This window comes from Triturus cristatus, chromosome 4_1 (assembly GCF_964204655.1).
Source record: "Triturus cristatus chromosome 4_1, aTriCri1.1, whole genome shotgun sequence".
NCBI lineage: Eukaryota > Metazoa > Chordata > Amphibia > Caudata > Salamandridae > Triturus > Triturus cristatus.
The window spans coordinates 1,264,195,128-1,264,210,288 of NC_140585.1; the positions used below are offsets into that span (position 1 = coordinate 1,264,195,128).

The 15,161-nt window shown below is 47.0% G+C and overlaps 1 protein-coding gene across 5 annotated transcripts in view; it reads right to left on the reverse strand.

Moving 5' to 3' along the window:
• The window catches only part of ZNF385A (zinc finger protein 385A), an 850,943-nt gene that overhangs the window by 227,404 nt on the left and 608,378 nt on the right, over positions 1–15,161 (reverse strand). For 4 of the 5 annotated variants that reach the window (XM_085654753.1, XM_085654752.1, XM_085654755.1 and 1 more), the window contains exon 2: positions 5,679–5,821. In XM_085654753.1, coding sequence (XP_085510879.1) covers positions 5,679–5,821 — 143 coding nt within the window. Of the gene's footprint in view, positions 1–5,678; positions 5,822–15,161 lie in introns of those variants that run through there. The other variant, XM_085654757.1, reaches the window with a different exon arrangement.

The window sequence follows — 15,161 nt, forward strand, 5'->3', positions numbered from 1 at the left end:
CACTAGATGATGCAAAAGCTACCAGGCCATCTGTACAACACGCTCTTACATACACATACACACTCCGTACCCTAATGTGGTGCCACTGGTACCCAGCAGGTATACAGTTCACCCTCTGCAGTCTCCGTGGCCCAAGCCTTCATCCACCCTCAAGTTCACCGCTATTGTCCTATCCCCCTGGATGGAAGATAACCAGCTCTGCTTCCTGGAACTTTGGCAGCTCACGGCCAAAGTCGCACTTAGTCTGGGTCCTCAGGAAGCAGGTGGGACTATGTAACAGTTTTAATTAGGAGGAAGACATAAACAAGGGAGAGGTTAGCAGCCACTTGGAAAATTCACCCACAGGTCAAAACACAAAGGAGTCACGCAGTCTCTTGACCCACTTCCGAACTGTCTCGGAAGCGCTTCTTCTCTCTTGCTTCTTCTATTGTCTTCGGGAGGGGCCAAATGTGGAGAGGACAGTTGGTCTGCCGCGATGGGGTGTCAACATGAGAGCAACTGGGAATGGGAAGTAACACAGGGGAGCCTCTTGGTAGGATTAGGCGCCCTGATAGATACAGGATGATCCAGGTTGGGCCCGGGCAATCCAGTAACAGGGATGAGTTGCATCAGGCACTTCAGATTTCAGACACGATGAGTTGCAAATTCCGCACCTCCCTGGTAAGGATGCACAATGACCGGCGGACATCGAGTTGGGTTGCACAAGGCAATTATGGTCTCTCACACACAGTGAAGAGTTGCAATTCCATACATCTCTGGAAATGAGGCACACCGTCAGGTGCACCAGATCAGTCCAGTCACACAAAAACAGGCGCAAGTTCAGCAGAGCCACATGAGGTAGAATGAGGCACTACTCCGGGTATACCCCCGCCTCAGAGGGTCGCACCCTGTGAATCGGGCACTGCACGCAATGAGCCTGCAGTCGAAGTGTCACACAAGAGAAATATGGCACAACTGACAAAACAGGCCAGGAGAGGTCCTGTAACTGGTGAATCTGCTCACCACCACTGGATGCTTAAGAGTATCATGGTCCCTGCAGTACGGGAACCAACCGCCTCAGTTGTGGGCAATATTTTGGGGGCTCCACACTAAGCAAGCCAGTCTCCAGGAACAGTCTTAAGTCCAAGCTCACACCATGCTACCAGTTTGGATTTAGTAGCTGAGGTGGACACTTGACAGGTCACCACTCTCCAGATGTCACAGGTAGATGGTGTAGGTCCCTCGGGGGAGATCTTTGATGTCCCTGAGATCTCCAGGAGAACAAGACGATGGCCATTGGGCCCTTGGAGAGCACACTTCAGGGAGCTACACATTAGTGGGTCCACAGCCCAGGCTAGTCTTTATTTGGATGCACGAAGTCCGGAACCTCTTGTCCCTCGTCCCCACGTGCGTATCTCACCATTTACTAGAGGATGGCACCCTTAGCTATACTATGGTGTGTCTTTGAAGTGGGGGTGGTTTAGGCGTTTTCCCTTTGACCCAACGATGTCGCTTCTAAATTGTAGGCCTGTCTGCCCATGGGGCCTCGGAATGCAGATCTTAATCTTTAGTGGGGCTGTGTTCTGGCCCCTAGAGGCTAAGTGTCACAACCTCCATCTTCAATCGATCCCATTCGGCCCTCAAATGGCAGAGATCTGCCGCTCCCGTGGGATGCCCATGTTTTACAGCTGTTGATTTGGGAATACACAGGTGAGCTCCCCCCGACCCCTGCTGTCCACCGGAGCCAGACACCACAGTCTCGAGACTCTTAAAGCATTGAAATGCCCTTATTCTTTAAATGGCATTTCTAAGCGAGTTATGCCAAAACCCCCTTTACCAATGGAAAGGGTTTGGCACTGCGAATCCATTGATATGAAACATCATGAGGCTACTCCACTGCAATCCACCAATGTAGTGTGAAGTATTGTCAACCATCTCCCCATATTAACTTATGGGGAGTGCAGGCCTGATAGGTAGTGAAAACACGCATAGGTATTCCTCACTACCTGGGAGCACGTGTGCTATTGCACACCCTGACCTGCAATGGCAGGAGGGACGCACAGTTCCAAGCAAAGCACCAGTGGTGCCAGTGTGCCCGCCGCAATCAACACAGCAGACTGGACACAGGTTTAACTAATTTGTGTGTCTGGACAGATTCACTAACCTGCGTTGGCAGGTGGCACACACAATCACAGGCACAATAGGTTCGGGTGCGCAATCAAGCTGCTTATGAGTGTACCCATGATAGCTACCAGTGCACACACATCAGTCTGCAATGACAGATCAGCCCATGTTTCAGAGCATGAATTCCGCGCCATCTCCCAACAAGGATAGGAAGGGCGCACGCACTTTCACACCGTAGTTGCATTGGGAAAGGGCCCAAAGCCCGGAGGCCACATAAGAGAATCAGCAACCTGACAAGTATCAGATCCAACAGTCAGGCTACGGAATCCATGCCTGCAAGATTACATTCAGTTATCAGGCCACATCTGGGGCATCGTGCTAACCTAAGGAGGCTGCATCTTTAACCGTGTGTTTCGCTCTGAAGTCCTGGAGTATTGTGCCAGGCTATGGAATCCTTACCTGTAACAGCGGGTCAGGTCTGCAGGCTTCATCTACAGCGCTGCACAGATGAATGGGAATATACAGTACACTGCGTTTTCCATTTCTAAGCCATTATGGGACGGCTAGGTGCAAGACTGATTAGCCGAAGCAACTAAACGCAGAACCCATGCTAAAAGCAATACACACAAGGAACATTAAGGTTTCGGTACAAGGGACTGCCATATGCTGCAAGAGAAAAGTGTTTCCAGGGGAGAGTCTTCTTAGAACTAAACACAGGTTGTCCAAGGAAAGCCCAGGGGACAGTGACCGGCGCCGTTTCAAAATATTCGTATGAGATAAATATATATATACTTAATCTAAATGGGACTAAATTAAATACCGAAAATGTGGGAAAGAAAATTTGGCACATGTCACCCTCCGGGGATTAATGCTGTCCAAGACTTGTAAGAGAGAAAGATACGTTTTCCCTGAAAAACCAGCGCATGCAACAACCAAATAGTCAAGACAAACATATAACCTAAACAGAAAAAAAGGACCTTGAATAGATAACAACGTGGCTGCAGATGTGGGGCAACCGGTGCATTTGAGGGAGTCTATGCCTGGCCTGCAGAGCAAACATGAGGCGGGCCCAGGGGACGTTCTGAGCAGACATAATGCAATGAAGTAAGATGTGTGCCTAGAGTAGGCAATCCTTCACATCTTCTGCCCGGCCTCTCCATCCATCCATGTCCTCTAGCTGCATCTCCGATGTTCCACATCCCGCACCCTGACTCTCAACTGCTGCACTTGCTGTGTTAAGCATTTGCACTATGTGTGCCCGGTCTCTCAACTGATCTTCTTGCTGTAGCTGCATCTTAACACTTCGCGTGGCTTACATCTACTGTTCCACAACACGTGCCACGAGTATCCATTGCTTCGCTTCCTATAGCTTATATATCAATTGTCCCCCTTCCTTCAACTATATTTTCATTCCTCCACTTCCTTTTTCTCCACTTCCTGTCCCTTATGTCTACACCTTGTATGCCCTGCATTTCCACTGCTTGGCTTCCTATACTTTGCATCTCAACTACCCAACTTCCTGTGCATGCATTTCCACTGTCCCACATGCTGTACCCAACATCTCCAGTGTTCTTCTTTATTACCCCAACATCTCTACCATTCCACTTCCTGTCCCCTGCATCTTTCCTATTCCACGTCATGTGTCCATTTCCACGTCTTGCACCTTGCATCTTTAACGCATCACCTCCCGGGAATTTTATTCCACTCTTCCACGCTGTGTGCCATGCATCACCTCTGCTCCCCTTTATCTGCTGTTTACCCCATTCTTCTTAAGCTTCATTAGGATGTTACACAATTTACTGTGCCCACATCTCCATGGTATTACATCAGAGTACACCTTTAACAGATATGCCAATAGAGGACACCCTTGATTCCTCAAAGCAATTGACGCCACTTTTAATGTTTTGTGAGTAGATTTTAATATTGCTGAAAGAGGAAAGTGCCTGGTACGTTTTAGTTTGTGTAACCCTTGGATGATGCATTAATTGAACTCTGGTATCCTGCCGCCCCAACATTACATCTTTTTATCCACTCACAACACCTTTAGCACCCATGAACCACACTTCGTAAGTGCAACACCAGGTGCCACAATGCAATGTTCATTTTATATGTATAGAAATCAATACGGATCTTAAACATTCTTTGACCCAGGGAAGGGCGGCCTCTTGGTTACTCTGCCGCAGGGTGGCAAAGTGTGGCAACAATGTTTGCACAATGCATTAGCGTAGATCGGCTATAAAGATTTATATTGGGTAAACTGACTTGCATATTATGTGCCTCATTATGCACAATTTGCACAAAACCTAGAACAGTTATTATACTTCAGAGCCATTTCTCCAGGCCTGTGATTCATGAGAACAGTGGTGAGTGGTAGTTTAGTCTTCACTTTGACTGAGAGTGCTTGGCGTAGGTCCAGGTGTAGGCGCTATCAAGTGGTGTCACAGTGGCAGAAAAGCATGTGTGGCCTCTGCTTTCACACTTGGTCTTAGGCAACACCAGAACACTAACCTGTGCGGAGACTGAGTGCCAGACTGGTGGCACTTACTGTTTGTTCTTCTCATACAAGCTGGTGGGTTTGGAGCGCTACAAGAGTCAATAGTGTATTTAGAACAGTCTGTGGCACTATCAAGTTAACCCTGAAGTCAGTGTTTGCTTGTGAGGTGGGAAGCCACTTGTTGAATGTTTTCTTACAACAAAAACATATATTTTGCAACCACCAAGGAAATGATTGCCTCAAGGCTTGAAAATGAGTCTTGTAGTTCAGTGACTCACAGGTATTTTTGTGTCGTTTGCAAGCCGCTGCAGGTGGCGGCAGCATGACGGAACACAACAGGTCCCACAAGGGGGTAAATGGCCTCTCCCAGTCGTACTCTCTCCGTGCAATTGGTCAAGATCTATAGGAACTCAGGCAGACCAAATTTGTGGAAGTCCAAAATTTTCAGGAAACTTACTGTAGGTTTGTGAATGTCACAGAGTTTTCAGTTAACAAGGGCAATAGAAACACAGCTAAAGTAGGTTTTATGGGTTAAACTGTGTCAGGCAGATGAATTTGCATCTAGCATTGATCGTGCCTACTAATCAATGACCTTACAACACTACCTTCCTAACTCCAGGGGGCTACAATATTGAATTACCCCTCGTGGCCACAGAACATTACCGTACTTCCTTTGCCCAGTAGATGTAGCGCTGCATTATTCCCTGTGCTCAATGAGTATCTCAGCACTTCTGGGGCCTACACACCACTTCAAAGTACTTCTTCTCTCCAAGAAGCTACATACGATTTCCACAAGAGTAAAACACTTCCTGCACACCATCAACAAAAGAGGACACCCTTTTCTGTGTTCAGCCCCACAGCATTTGAATTCACTGTGCATATTCGCTTATTACAGCACTGCCTCTGTGCACTGCTCAGCAGCATGTCTTGTGGCCATCGCTGGTGCGCACAATCATTTTATTCCTGCAGAGTCCATCCACATAGCAGCACGGGACATTCCTGCACAGCACAAGGCACGACCCTGGGCACACGGGGCACCAGGCCTCAGCAGATGCAGTCAGCGCTTCAAGAACTGCCTTACCATGTTGAAGCCAGAGAAGAGCCCCATCATGGGCTGCGCGTCCATCGGGAAGGACAGGATCTGCTGGATGTCCAGCGGCGGCTGCAGAAGGGTCGCCGGAGGCCTCAGCATGGTCTGGAACGCGCCTGCTCGATTGATGCCACCTGCAACATATAACAAGAGGCACTGTGGTGAGAAGACATCCCAGCAAAGCAGCAGCAAGCTGCATTAGAACATCCCATATGAAACAAGCAGGCAAACTCAGAACTAATATTTACAGCATTAATCCTTTAGAATCGAAAAATAAATCCATAAATGGAGTGCGTTTATAGTGGGGCAAAATCATGTAAAAAAAAAAAAGATGCATTTGTGATATCTATGCTAAGTCACTCCAAACAGGCACCTCAAGTCTCACTCATTAGGTGTGAACTTAAATAATTTAATGAAACAGTCACTCATTTCAAACACAGCTTTACTCATAGCTGTCATTTCCATCCCCACTGACTTTAAGGGATTCTCAAAACTATGAAATATAATGGTTTGTGGTTACATTGCATTTTTGTTTCAGAATCCTCAAATATGATTTCTCCAGGAACTTTCAATTGGTGCTTCCAGGCATGGCTGCTCATCAAACATAAATTACCTGGTTTCATTCTCGGGGAGCCACCCTCCGCTCCTGAGGCTGCTGTGACCTGTGGCTATCTCAGCCAGATCGTGAACTGTGGTCAGTATCCCCTGACCCCACAGGGCTCGACGAGTGTCGAGAGAAACTTGGGGCGAGCTGCACACTCTACCAATGAAAACGCGAGCCTCGAACTTGACGTTTCCTGTCATTTTGAAGCTCTAAGTTCTCCTTGTCCCTGCAGCTTTATCAAAACCGGGGTTCACCCTGGTTTTAACTGTCACCAATAGTTCCTGAAACATTGGCATTGGAATTTCCCTAGAATACATTGTTGTCCATAATCCTCCTGGACACCTTGACTCCCCCAGCCAATGACTGGCCCAGGTTCTGTGAACTGGTACAGAAAGACCTGTCACTGCTCTTTTTGACTGTCCTCATTTCCCCATCGCTCATCATCAGTAGCTAAAGTCTGCTTAGCTATCCTAATATATGGATCACTGCGATTGTTCCGCTAAACTGGGCCAACACCTTTATCCCAACTGCATGGCCTGAGCCCTTCAATGTAAACACATGATACCCCCCCGAGAACCAACCTCCTTGAGGAGGAGTTTTAAACATCATCCATGGCACCTAGCCCTTTTCACTAAAGTATTAAAAAAATATTCCACATTCATCATTGAATAGCAATCAATAATACTAATGCGTTCTACCGTCCCAGGATCCAAACCTCTAACCGCATATTAGAATAAGCCTTTACTGTTCGAGTAAAACTACAAGTGGGGAGTCAAGGAAACCATGGCAGTCCTGGTTAACCTTGCAAGTAAGAGTATTAAATGTACTTGGCCAGTATCTAACGCAGTTAACGCCTAGTGCTCCATATCTCACTGGGCCCGCACACACAGAAATTGCTGGAAAAAACAGGGAACCCGGTTTCTGACAAGTCACAGTAAATTTCTACCAGCCAGAGAGTGTCAAAACCCAGCAGTTACATCTCCCTCTCAGAGATGCTGTAACACAGCAGTGTCACCAGGTGACAAACTTGTAGTTGGAACTTGAGGGTCACAAGCAAACAAGAAACAGACTTTTCTGCAAGAATAACTTTATAAGGCCATCTACTGTGTGAAAGCCCAAACTGCCCTGCCCAAATTTATATAGGTCCCTTATGTGCGCCAATCAAATTCTGAATGGTGGTGGACTACCAAAAACTAGCAATTGATAACCTAACCCCTTTGGGACATGTGAAGGGTAAGAAAATGCTATACAAATATCAATACAATACAAATTTCATTTTACTGACCTCAGACGACTTTTTTTTTTTAAAACGTAACTACAATATGCATCCACGCAATTGTAAAACACAAACTATTTAATAATATATACACATTTCTGTAAGGCTGAACACTCATTCAGCTTCTGAACAATCTACATCCTTAAACTCAATAAAAAAAAACTTGCAATGTCCATTAAAGTCAATAGGCCCTTTTTGAGCAGAGGTTCATATGGGGTTAATGCATCATGTTAAGAGATGTGAGGAACCTGGATGTCATTGGCTGGTGTTTTAGTGCAGACAACTCAATCTTTCATCCTCTGTATGTCAATGAACTCATTGCCACCAGAGTTTTTGTGCTTTTCAACATGACAAATACTGGTCTGCAAAAGCTGGAGTCCTTCCTACAAAGTTTCACTCAACATGTCAATCTTGATGATCACCTGCCTGCTTCAATCACAGCTATAGGATGGCTTTATCTGGGCACTCTGACCAAACTCGTCATCAACACTTCATACAGTACAAAATCAAGCAGACCATCTAGCCATCAGTAGCAAAACTAGAGACACGTTCAGCTGGATCGATAAGCATTTCATTGGCTCCCCGCTAGAAAAAAGAACGGAGTGCAAAGCACTCATGCTAGCCCACTAACCATCTAGAACGCTGGCCTAGCTGCAGGACTGCTTCTCCGAAAGAGAAATGAATTCATTTTCAGAAAGTCAACTGCATCTCTCGCTTAGCTGCATGACTCCACTTCCAGAAATGCTTCTGAAAGAAGCTTCTGAACAGCATCAACCAATAAGCTGAGTAATCCCTAATTCAAGAAGATGACATCAAAGATGAGAGCCCTGAAGGCTAATTGCTTGCATCAGGCATTTTCCTAGTGACCTCTCGATCTTCACCATCTCTAACTCATGAAGTGCCTTGAAACCATCCTGTGCTGCATTTGAGGCTTGCATGCCCACAAACACTCAATGAAAACATTGATAATCATAGCACTTATGTTACTTGTTAGAAGGTGGTTCTGACACTATGGCCCGCCCGGATTTTTCGCTTTTTGAGCACCTAATTGTTGAGCTTTTACTGTGGGGGAGCCTCATAAGTTGGGACTCACCCACAGTGAACTCAGGATGTAAGAGACTGCATGGGGATTTTACTGGTGTTTCCCTGGCTTGACCAGGCCACTGCGCAGCAGCTGGAGTAAGGGACACCGGGCTGGTTACATGCAGACATGTGTACATGCATGTGCACACATGTACGGGCTGCGCAGGGGAGATTCCTAGCGTGCGCAGTCCAGGAGCAGCTACAAAGTGAATGGTGTGGCAGGACTTATGCAGTATAGTGTGGTGACATGGAATAGGCTTTATACACTGGAAAGAAACATGCCAGGGAAAGTCAGTGTGTTTTACTGTGTTTTCACTTCATTATTCCCCTATGGGGATGTGGGGCCCATGGCTAGATTAACTTCCATTAGGCCTACAGATTCCAGACACGCACTAAAGTCCAAAGTACCGAATGTGAAAAGAAGTATTCTGCAGAGTCCAAAGTCATATGGGTCATCCAGAACTGTCATATTTATCTGAGCCAGCCATGACCAGACCCAGGCTGAGGGCTGACCTCAGCTGGATGGATTGATAACCTTTCTTCCACAAGCTAGGACCTCCTCTCCACGAAGAGAAGATGGGTGGGGCTACAGGCCAATCCATCAACCGCTGTCGCTGGGTGCCAGGCACCAGGCTGCAACAAGGAGGGAAGGCAGAGTGGGCGGAAGGGGCTTCCGAGACATGTGGCCAGAGACACTGGACGACACCATTTTTAACAAACCCAGACGCTGGACAAGAAGGAGGGAGCAGGGGCAGGGACGTGATGTGTCGCTGTTTGATAGGACCAACAGAGACTTCCTGCCAGCCCCCTACTCAACTTTTAAAAAGAGCTTGCACAGGAAGAGAAGCTCTCTCTGGGGTGTGGTCTGCTGAGGCTGAAGGTGCCGGAGCCTGGCGTAATGGGCAGTTGGAAGGAGAGACGTCCTTGACTGCCCCCAGGACCCTAACAGCACCAGAAGAAGAGCCCAGGACCGGTGCGCAGGAGCAGTGGCCTCTGCGCAGGGAGAAGAGAGGCCAAGGAGGAGAGCCAGGCGAAAGGCTGGCGCAGGGAGCCAGTGAAGACAGCACCCTGCTGAATCCACCCTCTCAGAGACGAGTGTTCCCAGTGGCTGAGGCTGAAGATGCTGGAGCCTGGCGCAATGGGCAGTTGGAAGGAGAGACCCCCTGACTGCCCCCAGGACCCTAACAGCAACAGAAGAAGAGCCCAGGACCGGTGCGCAGTCGCAGTGGCCTCTGCACAGGGAGAAGAGAGGCCAAGGAGGAGAGCCAGGCGAAAGGCTGGCGCAGGGAGCCAGTGAAGACAACTCCCTCATGAATCCCTCATGAATCCACCCTCTCAGAGACCCCGAAGGCGGGGGAGAGTGTTCCCAGTGGCTGGGGCTGGTAAAGAGGAGCATGAAGCGCCCCATAATGCCTTGCCAGGCATTTGGAAATCTGCCGTTTTGGTGCTTTGGGGCCCCCAGAGGAGGGGGGTCACCCTCACTTGTGAAAAGGTGCTGGGGGAGCTGCTAGAGAAGCGCAGTCTCCCCCCCCCCCCAGCTCGAAGAAAAGTCCCACCCTCAGTGTCATGGGGACCTAAAGGAAACTACCCCTCAAGGGCTCAGCTGGCATTTAAACACCTTCTAGGCTGGAACTTTTGTTCTACAGCTGATGGTGTGTGGAGAAGTGCATCATGAAGTGAAGGGCTGAGTTGGGGATGTGTGAAGAAGTGCATCCCCTGGAGGTGAAGTGGTGTAATTGCACCGAAATGCATTTACTAGTGGTTATTTATTTTTAGGTGGACTGAAAGTCACACGTGTAAAGTGAAGTACCTGTGTAAGGTGATGTTAAGCTAAATGGACTTATGTTGCTGCACCTTCCTGCTAGGGGGTCTGGCTGTATTTATGTAATCCCATGCTTTTACCTGTGATTCCTTTTAAAGTGAAGAGGCGCACTGCAGGAGAAGTGTAGTTGCCAGGAGTACTTCTTTTGAAGGGACTGTAAGTCACATGTGTAAGGAGATGTCATAAGCCAAGTGGGGTTATGTTGCCAGACAGTCCTGCTAGGGTGTCCTGTGATTACATCTGTGATGCCTTTAGGGGCTGTAATTGCAATGCATTCAAATGATCAACCAAGGTGATGAGTACAGTCATTCTAAAGTGTGCGTAAACATGGATTCTTGCTGCTGCGCTTAGGTGAAGACCCCAGACTGCTAGCCCTTAAGATATAGAGGTGCATACTTTAAGGTCGGTAGGAGATGCTCAGTCAGGGTCATGTGTCACCAAGGCAGGTTTACCCCTTTTTAATGCTTGTTGAAGTAATGGGGTGGGTCGCCACTGGGATGGTGCCAGTGCGCAGGGCCCTCGCTCCAGGTTATGTTCAACTATCTGCATTGGGGGCAAGTTGATGTGCATACATGGGAGTGGTGGTACTAGACCTCACCCCCCCTGCGGGAGGGGTGAAGATGTTATGCAATGTCACAAAGTAATTCCAACAGCTTATGTATATTTGTAAATTGGTGCATAGTATTGAGTAGTGTGTGTGTTTAATAAATGTACTCTTACTTTTATAAAGCAAAGTACAGACTGGACAATCAATTATTGAGTGTTATTTTTGTGCACCTGCAAATGGCGATTACTAGCCCACACTACCTCCCTTAAGTAAGCCTCAGACTGCTCTGCAACGCTACCCTCTGAGAGTCAGGCGCTACAATTGGGTGTTTGGTTCCCAGTGAAGGACAAATGTAGTCATGTTATTTGTGCAGGCCTCACAGATGCTGCCTCGTTTTCCAACATTACTGATGGGCAGAGGGATCCTGGGAAAGGGAGGCAAGAGATGCCCCCTAACTTTAACGGTACTAGTGGTGCACAAGATTAGAATCATGGGGTACAAACTGTAGTATTCTAAACTTTGTGGAACTTCGTTGGCAGGAACCAGGATACATGGACTTTGGGATGCTCTGTGATGCCACAAGTGCCTAATAAACAGGGCCACTGGAATAATGCGATTCGGTGGCCAAAACTTTTTTCGCTTAGTTATAGACTTGCCGTCTTTACCACATAATCCATCATCTGCTCCATAATCTGCAGATTTTAACATAAAAAATGTTGCTTCTAGCTCAAACAGTTGAAGTTACTACAAATGTTGCAACATATAATCAGTCACAAAGGTTAGCTGATCATTCTTCAGTTGTTTCATTTTATATTTAGTTGCTAAACTGGTACTAATCAAGGGAAATCTTTGCCCAGACAGTATTACTAAGTGTCAAAATGACACACTAATTAATGAAGTAATACTAAAAAAAAAAATCGAGCATTATGCCATATAACATGCTTTCTCTTGCCACATAATTTGCTCAACCATGCCGCATCATTTGGTGCTCCTCTTTTGCATAATGCCAGTGGCCTTGCTACCAACAATCCAGTATGCAGAATCAAGCGTCCCTCGTCTTGTAGCTGCTCCGTGATTGGCCAACAGTCATATTTCTGCACTTTGGGTCAGGCAGCCCTGGGTCGGACTCTGCTTTCTGAGTGGGTCTGTGATCGCTCTCTGTCAGCCCCCCTACTGCCTGTGCACACATGTTACTGCTTTGTAGGAATCCCTGGCTCACTCTGATCCCTTGTGTCAAACTCCCTGCTCTGTGAATGCTCCGTGAAGCTCACTGCTCTGTGGGCTGCCTGCCAGTACGCCCTATACGGGCCGTGGCTGCTGCCTGCCCTTCAGCTGCCTTATGGTATTCATTGTTCTATCATTGCCCTGAAGCAGGGGCGTAGGAGACACTAAAATTCTGGGGGGGACAGGGACAACCTTGTGCACTTTCCAGTGACCCTATACAAATCACTGACCATTAAACAAATACAATCGCATACTTTCAAAGTGAAATATTGAGAAAAGCAGGCATGTAGTCACAGTTTTCATGTATGCTTTATTGTTATTTACATCCATATAGTAATGAGACCAAATGTTTAAAAAAAACATATATATGAATCTTGCATCTTAATGCACAAAGCAAACAAAGGCCGCTGACTTAGGGTGGGGGCGTCGTGTTTGCAAGTGCATTAGGGTTTGAAAAGTACCTGCTGCTGCATTCCTGGTCTCCAGCAATTTTCAGGCAACAATAAAAATGTGAAGATAACTTTGGTGATTAATGTTCTTTTTTTGAGAGAGATCGAAGGCTTGTCTAGTGAAAGTTTTAATTCAATAGGTCAGTGAGTTACTGCTTTTGTCTGAGATATTCTTTTGGTATTTGAAGTTTATAAGTTAAAATCCTAACATTGAACACTGAGCTATTAACCGTCATCAAAGAGCTGCATAAAAACTTCAATGTATAGATTAGAACGTTATGATTTTTCCCCAGTCTCTCCCTATCCTAATGTTGGAAAATGGGTTCCTTAGGATAGAAATCAATTCTGATTATTGAAGAGAACCCCCCAACCATGGTGTTATGTTTTACATTCTGAGTTTGTGTTTCTGTTGTGTTGCAAAGCCGCCCTTGGCACTCCCCAACTTTTTGCTGACTGGTACTGGTGGTACCTGACTGACTGACCCTGGCCTCTGCCTAAACAGCCAGTGCTATTCTGAAAGAGGCACTTAAAAATACAGTGAAAACACCTACATACACTAGGGTGCACTATGGGTTAGGGTACCCCTATGATTGGCATGACCTCTCCTATAAGGCCCTAGTACATAATAGGGCAGGGGGATTAGAACTACTTTTAAGTCCCTAGAATATAATAAGGCATGGCAGTTTAGAGGCCAGCAGCCCTTTCTGCGCTTGCATGCGTGCACTGCTGAAGCCTGAGGTCAGTTTAAAAGTAGCCCTGTGTTATAGGGCTGCTTTTAAAATGCAAATTGTGCCCAAACTCGACTTTTGGGTTTGGGGAACTTACAAATTGATCAACTACAATGTTGTGGCAAAATTAAGTGGAAAAATGTTTTCCACTTAACTATGGCTGTATCATATTTGCCACATAATACATCATCTGCTGCATAATCTAACGATTTCCTCCAAAACAATTTTGTAGCTCAAACGGATCCCAAATTACTAAAAGAAATGTGACTTGTGTTGCTGTGAAGTTTAGGGCCCTTTGCAAAGGTTAGTAAAGAAAACCATTCCTAAGAAAACAATTGGTCCCAGACACTCCTAATGACACTCAAATTAATACCTGTAGGAGAGTGTAGTATGCAATCAATTCATACAACCAAAAATGTATAATGTAAAGGCACATTCAACAGGGAAATCTCATAGATAAGAGGCCAACCAAAGTCAATTAAATTGCAAACATCAATGTATTTCCCGCTGAATCATATTCATAAAATGCAAACTTAGGGGCTGACTACGATGGCAGGCAGACTTCAGTACCACCGCCATCGAATCGGGGAATGGGACCGCTGGCCTTCAAGGTGGAGGCCCCACGATAGGCATTACAATGCGACTGCCACTACGGTGTTCGCCGTGCCTATCTTTTACATTGCAGCAGGTGCTGCTGGCTGCATCATCCGCCGCAAAGTAAAAAAAAAAGGAACATGTTAAATATATCGGTGCCTGCCACATGGTGCAGTGAAATGTTGTGGGGCATCATAGATGCCCCCCAGGACTCATGTCTGAGGGCCAGGGGTAAAGGGGCCTGCTATGGGCCCCCAATGTCCCTTTCGCCAGCATTTCCATGGCAGGTGAACCGCCATTGATAAGCTGGCGGGTAAGGGACATCGTAATCCCTGCTGCGGTGCATGGTAGGCACCACCAGCATTGTAGGAACCACGAGCCCCTCCACCACACCGGCGGGCCCAAGAAGCCCGTCGGGTGTGTGATGGTTGGTCTTTCCGACCGCCAGGTAACCACCCGTCATTGTAATATGGCGGGCTGTGATGCAGTCACCAATGGCGGTGGAACCGCCACCGATGGGGTGACGTGGCGGTCCCACTGCCATTATAATCACCCCCTAAGTTTGGTGTGCATGCAAATCCTACATTGCCAACCCCTGGCAAGTTGCACTGCTAGTGCTGGAAAAAGGCCAATGGAGGTACCAATGGGTGAGGTGGACTGGCCTCAAGGGTCTTGTGACCTCAGTGACAGATTCGCTGTCGATCTAGGATGTGCTTCTTCATATGCCTGCCCGTAAGACTGGAAGTGAACTGCAGTATGGATTGTGGTGGACAGGTCTACCTGCGGGTGCTAAGACACCTGGGCTTCTACGGTCTATTGGGCCTTCTAAGGTGTAGCATCGGAATAAGCTCTGTCAGGAGTGTGGTATGGTGAACTGGTCATGAAGGTCTGAACATGGTTCTCCAGTTCCAAATTCAGCAGCTCTGGCCAGAGTGCCACATTCTCTCCCACACTGAACACCATACTGCCCCACTGAGAGAAACTCGCACTGCCTTCAGCACAACTCAATTGTGCTGCGACTAAATTCAAATTATGCACTAGACAACAGTAAAATGCTGCCTGAAAAAAAAATGAATAACACCCTGGAAAAAGCAAACACTCATATAGAATGCAAGAATAAGCAAAGCATGTGAACTGTAATCAGAAA